At 45.7% G+C, this 17,114-nt stretch overlaps 1 protein-coding gene across 3 annotated transcripts in view; it reads left to right on the forward strand.

Moving 5' to 3' along the window:
• Positions 1-13,849, forward strand: part of CEP43 (centrosomal protein 43) — a 97,468-nt gene extending 83,619 nt beyond the window's left edge. For 2 of the 3 annotated variants that reach the window (XM_055391356.2, XM_063707996.1), the window contains one exon: positions 9,778-13,849. In XM_055391356.2, coding sequence (XP_055247331.1) covers positions 9,778-9,840 — 63 coding nt within the window. In that variant the 3' untranslated portion in view covers positions 9,841-13,849. The remainder of the gene's footprint in view (positions 1-9,777) is intronic. The other variant, XM_055391352.2, reaches the window with a different exon arrangement.
• The last annotated feature ends 3,265 nt before the right edge of the window (positions 13,850-17,114 follow it).

Here is a 17,114-nt window from a genome sequence, read left to right on the forward strand (position 1 = left end):
TTGGGCTGAGACAATGGGGTTTTCTAGATATACAATCATGTCATCTGCAAACAGGGACAATTTGACTTCCTTTTTTCCTAAGTGAATACCCTTTATTTCCTTCTCCTGCCTAATTGCCCTGGCCAGAACTTCCAACACTATGTTGACTAGGAGTGGTGAGAGAGGGCATCCCTGTCTTGTGCCAGTTTTCAAAGGGAATGCTTCCAGTTTTTGCCCATTCAGTATGATATTGGCTGTGGGTTTGTCATAGATAGCTCTTATTATTTTGAGATACGTCCCATCAATACCTAATTTATTGAGAGTTTTTAGCATGAAGGTCTGTTGAATTTTGTCGGAAACCTTTTCTGCATCTATTGAGAAATCATGTGGTTTTTGTCGTTGGTTCTGTTTATAGGATGGATTACGTTTATTGATTTTCGTATGCTGAGCCAGCCTTGCATCCCAGGGATGAAGCCCACTTGATCATGGTGGATAAGCTTTTTGATGTGCTGCTGGATTTGGTTTGCCAGAATTTTATTGAGGATTTTTGCATCGATGTTCGTCAGGGATATTGGTCTAAAATTCTCTTTTTTTGTTGTGTCTCTGCTGGGCTTTGGTATCAGGATGATGCTGGCCTCATAAAATGAGTTAGGGAGGAATCCCTCTTTTTCTATTGATTGGAATAGTTTCAGAAGGAATGGTACCAGCTCCTCCTTATACCTCTGGTAGAATTCGGCTTTGAATCCATCTGGTCCTTGACTTTTTTTGATTGGTAAGCTATTAATTATTGCCTCAATTTCAGAGCCTGTTATTGGTCTATTCAGAGATTCAACTTCTTCCTGGTTTAGTCTTGGGAGGGTGTATGTGTCAAGGAATTTATCCATTTCTTCTAGATTTTCTAGTTTATTTGCGTAGAGGTGTTTATAGTATTCTCTGATGGTAGTTTGTATTTCTGGGGGATTGGTGGCGATATCCCCTTTATCATTTTTTTATTGCGTCTATTTGATTCTTCTCTCTTTTCTTCTTTATTAGTCTTGCTAGCGGTCTATCAATTTTGTTGATCTCTTCAAAAAACCAGCTCCTGGATTCCTTGATTTTTTGAAGGGTTTTTTTGTGTCTCTATTTCCTTCAGTTCTGTTGTGATCTTAGTTATTTCTTGCCTTCTGCTAGCTTTTGAATGTGTTTGCTCTTGCTTCTCTAGTTCTTTTAATTGTGATGTTAGGGTGTCAATTTTAGATCTTTCCTGCTTTCTCTTGTGGGCATTTAGTGCTACAAATTTCCCTCTACACACTGCTTTAAATGTGTCCCAGAGATTCTGGTATGTTATGTCTTTGTTCTCATTGGTTTCAAAGAACATCTTTATTTCTGCCTTCATTTTGTTATGTACCCAGTAGTCATTCGGGAACAGGTTGTTCAGTTTCCATGTAGTTGAGCAGTTTTGAGTGAGTTTCTTAATCCTGAGTTCTAGTTTGATTGCACTGTGGTCTGAGAGACAGTTTGTTATAATTTCTGTTCTTTTACATTCGCTGAGGAGTGTTTTACTTCCAACTATGTGGTCAATTTTGGAATAGGTGTGGTGTGGTGCTGAGAAGAATGTATATTCTGTTGATTTGGGGTGGAGAGTTCTGTAGATGTCTATTAGGTATGCTTGGTGCAGAGCTGAGTTCAATTCCTGGATATCCTTTTTAACTTTCTGTCTCATTGATCTGTCTAATGTTGACAGTAGGGTGTTAAAGTCTCCCATTATTGTGTGGGAGTCTAAGTCTCTTTGTAGGTCTCTAAGGACTTGCTTTATGAATCTGTGTGCTCTTGTATTGGGTGCATATGTATTTAGGATAGTTAGCTCTTCTTGTTGAATTGATCCCTTTACCATTATGTAATGGCCTTCTTTGTCTCTTTTGATCTTTGTTGGTTTAAAGTCTGTTTTATCAGAGACTAGGATTGCAACCCCTGCCTTTTTTTGTTTTCCATTTGCTTGGTAGATCTTCCTCCATCCCTTTATTTTGAGCCTATGTGTGTCTCTGCACATGAGATGGGTTTCCTGAATACAGCACACTGATGGGTCTTGACTCTTTATCCAATTTGCCAGTCTGTGTCTTTTAATTGGAGCATTTAGCCCATTTACATTTAAGGTTAATATTGTTATGTGTGAATTTGGTCCTGTCATTATGATGTTAGCTGGTTATTTTGCTCGTTAGTTGATGCAGTTTCTTCCTAGCATCGATGGTCTTTACAATTTGGCATGTTTTTGCAGGGGCTGGTACCGTTTGTTCCTTTCCATGTTTAGTGCTTCCTTCAGGAGCTCTTGTAAGGCAGGCCTGGTGGTGACAAAATCTCTCAGCATTTGCTTGTCTGTAAAGGATTTTATTTCTCCTTCACTTATGAAGCTTAGTGTGGCTGGATATGAAATTCTAGGTTGAAAATTCTTTTCTTTAATAATGTTGAATATTGGCCCCCACTCTCCTCTGGCTTGTAGAGTTTCTGCCGAGAGATCCGCTGTTAGTCTGATGGGCTTCCCTTTGTGGGTAACCCAACCTTTCTCTCTGGCTGCCCTTAACATTTTTTCCTTCATTTCAACTTTGGTGAATCTGACAATTACGTGTCTTGGAGTTGCTCTTCTCAAGGAGTATCTTGGTGGTGTTCTCTGTATTTCCTGAATTTGAATGTTGGCCTGCCTTGCTGGATTGGGGAAGTTCTCCTGGATAATATCCTGCAGAGTGTTTTCCAACTTGGTTCTATTCTCCCCGTCACTTTCAGGTGCACCAATCAGACTTAGATTAGGTCTTTTCACATAGTCCCATATTTCTTGGAGGCTTTGTTCATTTCTTTCTATTCTTTTTTCTCTAAACTTCTCTTCTCACTTCATTTCATTCATTTGATCTTCCATCACTGATACCCTTTCTTCCAGTTGATGGAATTGGCTACTGAGGCTTGTGCATTCGTCACGTAGTTCTCATGCTGTGGTTTTCAGCTCCATCAGGTCCTTTAAGGATTTCTCTGCATTGGTTATTATAGTTAGCCATTCGTCTAATCTTTTTTCAAGGTTTTTATCTTCTTTGCCATGGGTTCGAACTTCCTCCTTTAGCTTGGAGTAGTTTGATTGTCTGAAGTCTCCTTCTCTCAACTCATCAAAGTCATTCTCCATCCAGCTTTGTTCTGTTGCTGGTGAGGAGCTGCATTCCTTTGGAGGAGGAGAGGCATTCTGATTTTTAGAATTTTCAGTTTTTCTGCTCTGTTTTTTTTCCATCTTTGTGGTTTTATCTATGTTTGGTCTTTGATGATGGTGACGTACAGATGGGGTTTCGGTGTGGATGTCCTGTTTGTTAGTTTTCCTTCTAACAGTCAGGACCCTCAGCTACAGGTCTGTTGGAGTTTGCCGGAGGTCTACTCCAGACCCTGTTTGCCTGGGTGTCAGCAGCAGAGGCTGCAGAACAGTGGATATTGGTGAACAGCAAATGTTGCTGCCTGATCATTCCTCTGGAAATTTTGTCTCAGAGGAGTACCTGGCCCTGTGAGATGTCAGTCTGCCCCTACTGGGGGGTACCTCCCAGTCAGGCTACTTGGGGGTCAGGGACACACTTGAGGAAGCAGTCTGTCCGTTCTCAGATCTCCAGCTGCGTGCTGGGAGAACCACTACTCTCTTCAAAGCTGTCAGACAGGGACATTCAAGTCTGCAGAGGTTTCTGCTGCCTTTTGTTTGGCTATGCCCTGCCCCTACAGGTGGAGTCTCTAGAGGCAGGCAGGCCTCCTTGAGCTGCGGTGGACTCCACCCAGTTCGAGCTTCCAGGCCACTTTGTTTACCTACTCAAGCCTTGGCAATGGCGGGCACCCCTCCCCCAGCCTTGCTGCCACCTTGCAGTTTGATCTCAGACTGCTGTGCTAGCAATGAGTGAGGCTCCGTGGGCATGGGATTCTCTGAGCCATGCACAGGATATAATCTCCTGGTGTGCCGTTTGCTAAGACTGTTGGAAAAGTGCAGTATTAGGGTGGGAGTGACCCGATTTTCCAGGTGCCGTCTGTCACCCCTTTCCTTGGCTAGGAGAGAGAATTCCCTGACCCCTTGCGCTTCCCGGGTGAGGCGATGACTCACCCTGACATGAAACTATTTTTTAAGGGTATAAACAGTGTCTACTTTTACACGATTTCCAGCAGTAAATCAAAAAATGACAGTTAAGAAAACAAAATAAAACAAAAACAAAAACAACTCATAGTCAACTTATAAAGCAATCAATCAATAGAACCAGAATTCAAGATGGCCCAGATGTGGGAACTCTAAGACAGGGGCTTTAAAATAACTCTGATGAGGCTGTGCATGGTGGCTCACACTTGTAATCTCAGCACTTTGGGAGGTCAAAGTGGGCAGATCACCTAAGGTCAGGAGCTCGAGACCAGTCTGGCCAACATGGTGAAACCCCATCTCTACTAAAAATACAAAAATTAGCCAGGCGTGGTGCTGGGTGCCTGTAGTCCCAGCTACTAGGGAGGTTGAGGCAGGAGAATTGCTTGAACCCAGAAGGCAGAGGTTGCAGTGAGCCGAGATTGCACCATTGCACTCCAGCCTGAGTGACAAGAACAAAAACTCCATCTCAAAACAAAACAAAAACAAAAACAAAACAATACAAAAAAGCCCTGAAGAATTTGTTAAGTGATCTAGAGGAAAAGGCATATGGCATACATGAACAGATGGGAAATTTCAGCAGAGAGATAGAGAGTATAAAAGACAAGTGAGAATGCTACAAAAAAAATATAAGACATAAAGAATTCCTTCAGAAAGCTTATCAGTGAACTAGTCTCAGCTGAAGAAAGATTAAGGAACTTGAAGATAGGTCAACAGGAATCATATAAAATGACACACAAAGAACATAAAATGGGCTGGGCACAGTGGCTTATGCCTGTAATCCCAGCACTTCAGGAGGCCAAGACAGGTGGATCACAAGGTCAGGAGTTCAAGACCCGCCTGGCCAACACAGTGAAACCCCATCTCTACTAAAAATACAAAAATTAGCCTGGTGTGGGGGCATATGCCTGCAGTCCCAGCTACTCGGGAGGCTGAGGCAGGAGAATTGCTTGAACCCAGGAAGTGGAGGTTGCAGTGAGCCAAGATTACACCACTACACTCTAGCCTTGGCGACAGAGTGACACTCTGTCTCAGAAAAAAAAAAAAAACAAAAAAAACATAAAATAGAGGGAAAAACTCTGTCTAACAAGGCCTCCAAGAGCTGTGAGATCATCTAATGTACATGCAATTGGAGTCCCAGAACAAGCAAACAAACAGCAAGGAATAAAACAGAAGAAATATTTAAAGAGATAATTTGCAAATATAATGCAAGACAGCAAACCTCAGGTCCGAGAAGCTCAGGGAATCCCAACAGTATAAATACAAAAACAAATAAAAAATCTCCATACCAAAAAAAAAAAAACCCACCTAGACACATAAAATCAAACTTTTTAAAACCAAAGATAAGGAGAAAATGTAGAATGCATTTGGGAGTTGTGGGGGACATTACATACCCAAGAAGAAAGATAATCGTAATAGATTTCTTGTCAGACATGTAAGCTGGATGTTAATGAACTAACATCTTAAAGTACTGAAACAATTAATCCAGAATTCTATTATTCTATTACAGATCCATTAAAATATTGTTTTAAATTAAAGGCAAAAATAAAACCTTTTCAGACCCTGAAAAACTAAGATAACTCATTGCTGAGAGACTTGTGCTACAATAAATGTTAAAGGTAGTTCTTTAGGCTATAGGAAAATTATACCAGATAAAAATTTGGGGTTACAGAGAGAAGTGAGCACCAGAAATAGTAAAAGTGGATATTAAAAACATTTTCTCATGGCTGATTCTTTAAAAGACTGTCAACTATGGTGGCCAGGTGCAGTGGCTCATGCCTGTAATCCCAGCACTTTGGGAGGCTGAGATGGGCAGATGGCTTGGGTTCAGGAGTTTGAGACAAGTCTGGGCAACATGGTGAAACCCTGTCTCTACAAATAATATAAAAATTAGCTGGGCATGGTGGTGTATGCCTGTAGTCCCAGCTACTCAGGAGGCTGAGGCAAGGAGGTTGAGCCCGGGAGGGTGAGGTTGCAGTCAGGCATGACTGCACCACTGCACTCCAGCCTGAGCAACAGAGTGAGACCCTGTCTCAAAAAAAAAAAAAAAAAATTGTTAACTAAATTAAAAATAGTAAACAGGGTTTATGACAGATGTAGAAATAAGATACATAAAATCATTTGCACAAAGTGGAGGAAGGAGTTGGAACTATCTAATGTCATAAATGCAAACTACTAAGGAATGATAATATTCTGAAATTGTCAGTTTTTTTTAGACAAAGTAATAATTTCAGATCAGTTGCTAGTATCAATGAACTATCAATGTTTGAAATGTTTTCAGTATAAGTAGTTCAAGGGTCAGTATGAAACTTAAATTTCGAGGGAAAAAAACTAACATCATTTAATTCTGTGGTTTTCAGATTTAGCTAATATCAGAATCACCTGGAAGAGTTTGTTAAGCAAAGTTTCTGAGCTTTCTGGGCACTATCCCTGAAAAGTCTGATGTTACACATCTCCTGGAGGTAATGCCTCTCTGTTTAACAAGCAGCCTCTGCAGCCAACAGGTTTTGCTTCTCTGGGGAGGAAGTTGACCTCAGCTGCAGTGACCTTCCTGGAGAATTAAACAGAGGGGTGCAGATCCTTACACATGGCCCTCTACCAGGATGACGACCTCCCTCTAGAACAGGAGATACTAGTTTTACTGGTTAATGGCAGAGCCGAGTCAGGGGAGGCCAGAACCAGGCAGAAGTAACTTGAGTTTTCAGCTCTGGAGAGACTGCAGCCTTGGTCAAAGCCAAGAAAATCCCCGTCCTTGCGTTATTGAAGTGGTCAGTGTGAAGAAACAAGAACTCCCCAAACACTGGATGTCTTTGATCGATCTAAGGACCTTTCACTCCAGGCACATGGGGACCATGAAAACTGTGGGCCCAGCAGCATATCACACCAGCCTCTTGGTGTGGTGCTCTCTGTGGTTCAGAATAGGAGCCTCTCGGGTCACTGTAGGACCCCACCGGCCCCTTTCCTCCAGACATAGGCCACAGATCAGCAATGTATTTTAAGCGACCCCTGTTGGCGTTGGGCCATGTGTGTGGCATCTCTGTGGCAGCAGGTGGCCACATGCTCCTGAGTCTCAGACTGGAGGTGAATAGGGCAGCAGAAGAAGTCAACAGTGTTGAGCCAAGTCACAAAGAATAGGGCCAGTGGCAAGGGTGATGAATAGGTCAAGGGGATTGTAGTCAAGGAGCTGTGGGCCAGGGCTGGGCTCCTTGCGGGATTGTGCCTGGGGAACCATCGTGGGAAATGGCTTCCTTTGAGCTCCTCAAATGGAAGCAAGAGTCAGCCTGGTTTTCTTCCCTCCAGGGAGCAACACAGAAAGGATTTTCTTTCTTCCACTCAAGAGGAAGTTTTTAGGCTCTGCCAAGTAACCAAAGTAATAGAAACTGTGATGTCTCCAGAACTAGCCTCCAACTTCCTCCAGGTGGCAGGAAGGGGAGCAGCCACCTCGCCTCTGTGGCTGCTTTGTTTTTCCCTTCTTTTCTTGTTCCTCCATAGCCTACTTCCTCCATTTTGGGGTTCCTGTATGTAAAGTACTCATTGACCCAGAGATTGTATCTCAAAACCTTGTACCCAAAGGAGCAATTTTCCTGTGAATGTTCCCAAGACAGCGTTCCCAAAAGGTGTTACCAGCCTCAAGTCAGCAATCATAGTGTGGAACGGCGATTTAGTTGTTGAGTGGACTCTCTTAGCAATCTTCTGACAAGCTGGATCAATCAAGTGAAGCTAGATTTCTATTGTTGATTTCTGTTGTTTGTATGTTCTCATGACTTAGGCATGACCTATGTGCCTCTCCTCCTCCAGCTCTCCAATTTTCGCCATCCACTATGTGTCAGACTCAGGCCTTTGAGGTGCCTGCATCTCTATCTACCACACATGAGGCAGGTAGAGCTCAGAAAGATTAACAACTTTACACACATCACCCCATTAGGAAGTAGTAGGGTCAAGAGTCGAGATTCAAATGCTGATATAATTCCCAAGTCTGTGCTCTTAACCAGCAATATTATCTTCAAGTTCAGCAAAGAGTGTTTTGTGTTTCTCTATCCAAATGATGCCCATCTACTCTGTACCATCTATGAGCGTACACCTTCTATACTCTCATATCCTCACGTGCCCATTTTTCCTGTAATTCCACTTCTTAGGCTTGTTCCCTTTAATACTATAACCAAGCGAGGGAATTTCCACTTTAAAAGGGAATTTGAAAGAGTAGAGTCTCATGTGACTTCCATTCATTTCCCTGACCTGTAGTTGTCCAAGGGACAGAGGGCGTCTTTGCATGTTCAGTCAGTCTAAACAGCTTTATTTGGCAAGATGTTTACCAGTTTCCATGGTCTTTGGCAAGGTGTAAACACGGGCAGAGGGTCCCGAGTAAGAAGAAGTTGGAAAGGAAGTTGCCTGGCCACCGATGAGGCTTCGCGTAACTGTTCCACATAAAGGTCGTCTACTGTTTTTTTTTTTTCTCTTTAAAGTTAAACCTCTTCCCCTTTTTAGATGACAAGTCACAAAGCTGATCTGCCCCAGATTGTGGCAACCTCACCCTATCTATACATCAGCTAAAGGCTGATCGAAGATCAGGTCTAAAGATTGTTGCAAAAAATGAGATAAGCTTTTAAAAAACCCCAGATTCTTTAATTTTGTTTGTCAGTCATCAAGTCTTCATTCACACGCTCACTCAGCAACTCCTTCTTGAGCGCCTGCTGTCTGCGCTAGACAGGTAGGCAGGAATGCGGGCTAAGCACCTTCTCTATGGGGCCTTACATCCAAGCGACAATGTGCCAGGAGGGGACCAGTGCCCAGGAGAAAAGGAAGCAGCATCAGAGCCAGGAAGGGAGTTGGGATCAGGAAGCTCTTTTAAGCTGGGTAGTCAGGGAAGCTTGAACTGAGACACCCAAGGGGCCGACAGTGTGGTTGTCTGGAGAGCAACCTGGGAGAGAAGCAGCAAGGACCAGGGCCCTAGAGCAGGGACGGGCTGGACAGATCCCAGACAGAGTGTGATTGCCGGGGCAACTGGCATAAACAACAGAGCTGGGAAGGACACAGGGCAGCGGGAGGAGAGCAGGGCGAGGGCAAGGGCTCCACGGGGCCTCTAAGTCATGGGAGGACACAGGGCATTATCCTGGCGCATGTGGGGTGCCCTGGGGAGCTCAGAACAGAATCCAGACATGATTTGAATCATGCTAAAAGCTTTGCCTTCTCTGGAGGGCAAAAGTTTGGGGCAGGAAGGAGTGGGAATGACTGGCTATGAATGTGGGATATACACTATTAATACATCCTGGAGATGGCCAGGAACATTTGCTGATTTTGCTGACGTGTTTGATGTGGAGAAAGAATCCAAGCATGACTGCAAGGTTTGGGGCCTGAGCAGCTGGAAGGACTGACCGTTGCTTTGATGACAGCACATGTTGGAGGAACAGGTCTGGGGAGTGAAATTGAGTTTGGCTTCAGATCTGAGACTCTTCTGAATACTCTGAGTGGGGGTCGGCGTCTGGAGTTCCACAAGAGGCTCTAGGCTGAAGACAGCGTGTAGGAGTGGAGTCGGTTAATATGATTATTAACTGGATAGTGTCTTCCCAAAATTCATGTTCACACAGAATATTATTTGGAATATTATTTTATATTATTTGGAAATAGAGCCTTTGCAGTTGCAATTAGTTATTGGACTCAAAGTGAAATTATCTTGCATTCAGGGCAGGCCTTATGAAAAGAGGAGAGAACGCAGAGACGGAGGGTTTGTGAAGACGGAGGTATAGATTGGAGTGATGCATTCACAAGTCAAGGGGCACCAGGAACTGCAGACCCCACCAGAAATGGGAAGCGAGGCTGGGGACGGTTCCCTGCACAGCCTCCAGATGGAGCCAACCCTGACAGCACCTCGATTTCAGACCTCTGGCCCCCGAAGAGTGAGGAAGTAGGTTTCCGTTGTTTTAAACCACCTTGTTTGTGGTACTTTGCTGAGGAAACGGACTCAGGGCTCAGCCTGTAAAGGGTGTTTACAGCATGGGTCTGAATGATGCCCTCCAGAACCTGTGCCAGTGTGTGTTGATGTTGGGGGGAGGTGGCCAGGCAGAGGAGCTTCGTGAGTCTTCTTACTAACCAGTGAAAAGCAACAAGGAAGAAACAGACGGTGCGTTCCAAAGTAATTCTGGCCAGTGCTGCCTCTGCAGCTCTCTGAGTAAAAGCTCCGTAAAGACTGAAAATCAGGGAACCTCACTCCTACCCTTGTGCCCAGTACTGAAGCTCGGTGCCCAGTACTGAAGCTTGGTGCCCAGTACTGAAGCTCGGTGCCCAGTACTGAAAATCATCCTTACAATATCAGCATTGGCTTGCAGGGGTGTTACATATTTTTAAATATCAGCTTTATTGGGATAATTTACATACAGCAAAATGCATCCATTCTCAGGGTCCACTTCAGTGAGTTTTGACAACTGTGTTCCAGTGTAACTGCAACCCCAATCAAGATCTAGAATCTTCTACTCCCACCAGCTTCCCTGAGCTCCCTTCCTGTCAATCCCTCCCCGTCTCTCCCTGCTCCAGGCAACTGCTCACCTGTTTTCTGTGACTAAATAGAAGAGGCTTCCCCTAGGGTTTTGCATACTTGGAACCCTACGGAAGGCACTGTCTGTGCCTGCGTCTTCGCCCCGGCGAGCTGTTTCCAGAATCCTCTGGGCGGTGGCCTCGCCTCCTGGGCTGCGCTGCGATCAGCTGGGGCAGGCTGTGCTTCTCTTACCAACCCTGCTTCGGTGACACCGGGTTGTTTTCCTGACATTGGCCGTGGTGTGAGTGTTGACCTCACAGAAACGGGCCCGGGCTACCAGCCGGGGCTGCGTTCTCCCAGAGCACTGGAGGATACACATCTGCCGGTTACACACTGGCCATGTCTTTTCACATTCAGAATAATTTCCTGATCACTCTTCTGCCCATATGAGCAAAAGTCCAGTCTCCATGATTGCCCTGCCCCGGCCTGCTCATAGCTCACCCTCCCGTATCCCCAGGAATCCCAGGAGCCCGCCTCGAGGGCCGCATCCTGCTTCCAGGGGCATCGTGGACAGAGAAAGGAAGCCTGAGGCCCATCCCTGGCTTGACTGCGTGGGACGCATTCTCCGCTGCCCTTGCTTCCCTCACACGGAGCCGAGAGCAGGCACGGAGAAGGGGCCATGCGTGGTGACCCACTAGGGTTAGTTCAGAGCCTTGTGCACACAGACCAGAGGGGGTTTTCAAAGGAAGCTGACACCACCGCGAGCTGAGGGTAGCTGTTCTCACGCATGCTCAGTGGCGCTCCCTGAGTGCTGAGTGCCACGGTCGGTGAGAGAGGAGCTTCCTGATGAGCCTCAGACTGTGCTGAAACCAGCCGACTCTGCCCAGGATCCTGAGTCCCGGTTTCCTGTTGACTCTTCCTTCCCTCACGACTTATTTCCCCTGGGAACTATCGATGTTCTTTTGGCCAGTGGGCTTCCGTTGAGGCCATCCTAATCATCAGAGAGGTTTTAGTCGAGTTAAACCTCAAAAGAGAAGGTGTTTCTTTTTTCCCAGGGGTGCCCTTGGCCCTGATACAGATTTAGCCACCTTCCCCCGAAAGCCTCAAAGTTTTGCAAACTCACAGCCAAGCAAAACGCAGCTGCAGTCGAGCCAGCCTCGAAAGGTCTTACAACTTTCTGCAGTGGCCAGCTTGTTCTCTGTTTCCATGCCTTCCAGAATGAAGAAGATCAGTTCTAAGGTTTCTTACTATTTCTACCAAGAGACGACCATCGGCATTCCACGGACTGCTCCTCTAGCTGTGCACAATGCCTGTTCTTATCGTTATCACCCGCTTCGCGCCAGCGGTTCTCAATACAAATTCCTTGAGGTTTCACAGTCACAGATATGTTGTATTTGTAGGGAAACAGAAGTGCTTCAGTGGAATACTATTGCTCTTTGTACAGAAACCTGACACCTAGTACTTCTGAATTCTAATCCTAGTTCCGTTAACAATTGGCTTTGTAGCAGCCTAGATAAGTCAAATTATTTCTCTGTGTAAAAGAAAAACCTAACCAGTAGCAGGGGCACAGTAGTCTATGTGCCTTCCCTCTGGGCTTGTGGTTAGTCAGCAATGGGGGCTTTGTGAACTGCGTAGACCAGCACCCCACAGTCTGTTTCAGTTCCAGTTTATCCCATTGTCTCACGTGATCTTGAGTCATTTAATCATTCTGTGCTTTTTCAGCCTTCAGTGTAACAAAATAATTTACTAAGCACCTAGCAACTTGGGGTTTGCTTGAGGTTGTTATATCTGATTAGATATATCTCTATTAGATATTAGATGTGTCTGTACATGTAAAGTATGATACATTATATCCCCACAAGCCAAACAGGCACACGTAAGGCCAGCTTATAGCATTGAGATTTGGAAGACCCCTTAGAAGGTAGATCAGTGACCAACAACTGGGCAAGAAATTCCCTTGACAATGCAGCTGCTTGAGTAGTTTCAGTTTCAGAGCTCTCCTGTGGCAAGTGAATTATTGGATAGTAGTGACTTATTCATGTGTTAGAAAGTTCTTCTTTGGATGAGCTGGTATCTACGGAAACTTCCCTTATTCTACTTTTGTCTCTGCACCTAGCATAGTTCCTGGTACAGTATATAATGAGCCCTTAGAAAATATTAGGGGAACTGAGAACAAGACTGTTTTCTTCCACACAGTAGCTCTGTAAAATTTGAAGGGAGCTCTCATGTTGCCCCCTAATTTTCTCATTTTGGGACTAAACACCCTCACTTGCTATAATTCTTTATAGAGGGGTGTGGCCCCCGATGTGTGGCTGTGGAAAGGCATGGTCCCCAATGTGTGGCCGTTCAGGTTGCATTTCTGAATGCAACTCACATCACTTCTAAGATAGGGTGTCCAGGTCTGGAAGAAATGATCCATTTCTCTACTGATGAGCATAGCAATCTGTGGGCCTGTTGCTGTCCACGTCTGGAATCCCAGCTAAGGTGGATTGATGGTGCCGATGGCCCCCATGAATAGGTTCCTGGCACTCCCATCCTCTGGGATGTGGTCCACAGCTCCTCCCATTGCAGGTGGAGGGTCTGCTTCCCCACCCAAGTCTGCCTTGGCCTGAGACTTGCTTTGGCCAGTGGAATGTGAGAAAAGTGAGGCTGTGCCAGTTCCAGTCTGTGCCACCAGGTCTCTGCTGGAAACCAGCTTCCATCATGACAGCAGGCTGGGGCTGGCCTGCATGAGGGTGACAGAGCACAAGAGACACAAGACTTGTTCCTGCCAAGGCCATTCTGGACCAGCCTGCACTGGCTGACCGACTGACCAGACAGGGAGTGTGCTGGGCCAGGTCACAGTGGCCCTAGGACCACCCTGGAGATTTGTGGGCAATGTTGAATGGTTATCACTGTGTGTCACTGAGGTTTTAGGGTTGTTTCTCCGGCAGTGTTGTTTTGGCAATAGATAATTCATACACCCTACTACCAGCACTGCCCAAGACTGGATTATCTGTGACAGGGACTTATATCAGACTTGTGACCTATGACCTTCGTCTGATCACTTTTATGTATACCAATTTCCCTACCTGTGCCATCCAACATGGTAGCCACCAGTCATGTGTGACTACAGAGTGCTTGAAGCATGTTAGTCTGAATTGAGATGTGCTATAAATATAAACTACACACCTGATTTTGAAGACTTTCTACAAAAATCTAAATGATCTCACTGATAATTTTTATTGATTACATGTTGAATGTATTATATTTTAGATATATCAAGTTAAAATAAAAATATTTGGAAAATTAATAATTTCAGTTTGCTTTCTTTTGTTTGTTTGTTTGTTTGTTTTGAGATGGAGTCTTGCTCTGTTGCCCAGGATGGAGTGTGGAGGCTGCAACCTCCATCTCCCGAGTTCAAGAGATTCTCCTGCTTCAGCCTCTCAAATAGCTGGGATTACAGGCATGTGCCACCACACCCGGCTAATTTTGTATTTTTAGTAGAGATGGGGTTTCTCCATGTTGGCCAGGCTGGTCTCAAACTCCTGACCTCAGGTGATCCACCTGCCTTGACCTCTCAAACTGCTGGGATTACATGTGTGAACCACTGTGCCCGGCCTCGGTTTGCTTTTTTGAATGTGGCTGCTAAAAAATTAAAATGACATACGTGGCTCACGTTATATCCCTGCCGGACAGCAGCGTCCCAGACAGAGCCCTGGAAACCTACATGTTTCTAATTTCCTTATCTTCATATTTTATTGTTTTCAGCTCAGAATTCCAACCACATGAGATAATATGGAATCTTGAGCACTATCTGTAGCATCTGTTGTCCATCACAGATCTTAGAATTCAGCAGGTTTGATAATCATCTTTCCCTTTTGCATGCAACTCATTGATTTAAAATAATTCTGACCAGCACAAGGCCAATGGCACGATCATGTAGCATTTCATTAATCAATTCTTTTCACACCAAAAATATCACTTCCCATTCCTGGTGGTACAAAGTGACTCAATCAGCAAGGAATCTACCTAAGCAGCAGGGTCATTCGGCCTACATTTGCCATTTTATCTCAGGGGATTTTATTTATTTATTTCCTGCTTTTTTTGAGACAGTTTCACTCTTGTCACTCGGGCTGGAGTGCAATGGTGCGATCTTGGCTCACTGCAACCTCCACCTCCTGGGTTCAAACGATTCTCTTGCCTCAGTCTCCCGAGAAGCTGGGATTACAGGTGGCTGCCACTGCACCTGGCTAATTTTTGTATTTTTAGTAGAGAGGGGGTTTTGCCATGGTGGCCAGGCTGGTCTTGAACTCCTGACCTCAGGTGATCTGCCCACCTCGACCTCCCAAAGTACTGGGATTACAGGCATGAGCCATCGCGCCCGGTCTCTCAGGAGATTTTGAAGGAATCTGCGAGATGCTTTGCTGAAGTCCAGATCTGCGGGAGGTGGTGCTGCCCGAGCCCAGTGCTCAAGGCCCAGCCAGAACCGAACCAAGGCTGGCTGGGGCGGATGCACGCGAAGTGCTTGTCCCATTTACTTCTAAATGCCCACAGGGTGTTCATTAGACAGCGTGGCCTGAAGTGTTTCCTGATGTCGAGTCATGGCCGCCTGGGTTTCTTCACAGCTTTCCTTTTGGAGCTCAGGACGGCTGTCGTCTTGGGCTCCAAGGGTGCCTTTCCGCCTTCTCGGGTCCTTCCGGGTGCTGGAGCCGGCGCTCCGACACAGGGAGATGTCTTCATCAAGGGGATTCCACAGAGCCACTCCCAGCCTAATACCAGATATAAAAAGCTACGTTCATGGATGCAAGCTCAGTTTTCTACTTAAAAAGTGAAGAGATTCCGCTTGCAAGTTTGATTCAGTTCAATACCTTCCCTAATACCTCCTGTTTTACTTTTCTCATATATAATTCTTCCGCCTGTACACAGGAAATGCAACAATTTTTTTCCACCAAGCTTCTTCTACGTGCCCAGACCACCCCCGCTAACCCCAGTGTGCCCTGCACAAACGTGGGGTCCTGTGCATGCCCGGAGGTCATAATCGGGGAGCCCTGCTCTCTCTCCCGCACCTGGTTTCCTGGCCTCAGGCTGAGTCACACAGTCCCTCAGGCCTGGAGTGCTCTCTGACTCTCACCTGTGTGGCAAACGCCTCTGCATCCTTCAACGCTCCACCCTGGACCTTACTCCTGCTGCGCTGCTCCTCAAGGCCCGGGAAAGCTTCCCAGGACCGATCTGGGTGTGGATGTGTGGGGCACGTTATTCTAACAATTTGAAGTAAGTTTCTTATGATGGAAGTGCCCCTGTCCCCGGGTCAAAGTACCTGCTTTCTAAAGCCCAAGTCTAACATCCTTATTCCAGTCTCCAGGCACGAACCTCGCCGAGACATCTCCACACTGCTCCCCATACCTCCCTGCAGTTTTCCTCCCTGGGTTCCTCCATGGACACGCTTCACTCTGCAGGGAACCTCCTAGCTCCCGTCCCTGCTGCCCCATGTCAGGCACCCTTGGGGATAAAAAGCATCTGCTGTGGGTGCATGAAGAGCATCTGCTGTGGGTGCATCTCCTGGCACGTCTGTCTTCCGTAGCTCTTCTTAGAACTCCAGCCATGGGTGTCGATTCTGTTCAACCCACAGTCCTCACATCCTGGGAACCCCCTTGTGGTTGCATTATCTTTAATATTTTGTGATTATGTCAGTCAACACTGAGTTGCCTTTTACACAATGGGAGCAAGAGGAAGAAGGAGGAAGAGGAGAAGGCCAAGCTGCAGGGAAGAAGGATATGGAGAGGAGGGGGCAGCAGTTACTCCCACCCTTGGTTGATGACAACCAACACGTTTAGGGCTTGTTGAGTTAAAACCACAATCCCCCAGGAGGTGAATAGAGAGACTTGCGAGAAAAAGAGAGACAAAGGCATTTGTGAACAGGAAAAGCAGGCTTTGTTTTCAGGCTGCTTGGAGAAAGTACTTAAGTAATGACTTTTACTGGGAATAACTAGAATAACTGGTCATGGATAAAAGTCCCTTCTCTTGCTTTTATGTGTCCAAGAAACTATCCCAGAAACCAAACGTCGTGGTCCCAGGAGACATCTCAATTCTAGGGAATAAATGCTGAATGGGAGTCTGGACTGGGGGAAGATTTAAGTATCCAAGTCCAACGGGACGAGTGGAAACTGAGCACCACCTGATAGGACCAATGGCGAGAGCTCAGCGCCACTTCTGTGCGATTTCTGTCAGAAATGTTGGTCCCGCGTCTGGTCATAAGGAAACATGAAACAAACCCAAATTGAGGAACATCATATACGCTGCCGTTGTCCCACATCCCAAGGTTATGGTTCCCGGGAAAGAGGAAACGGACTTATTTTGAAGAGGACTAAAGAGAATCTGAGAAACAAACACAACGTGTGATTCTAGATTGAATGCTTTTGCTAGGGAGGATGTTAACGGGGCCTGAATCTCTGCCTGCATCTCTGATTAGATGGTGGATGTGTGTTGTGGGCTGCGCAAGGTCGGAGATAACCAGGTCTACTCACGTTTGCGTCATTTTACAATGTCACACTTCTACTGATGGTATTT

This window comes from Gorilla gorilla, chromosome 5 (assembly GCF_029281585.2).
Source record: "Gorilla gorilla gorilla isolate KB3781 chromosome 5, NHGRI_mGorGor1-v2.1_pri, whole genome shotgun sequence".
Taxonomy (NCBI): Eukaryota; Metazoa; Chordata; class Mammalia; order Primates; family Hominidae; genus Gorilla; species Gorilla gorilla.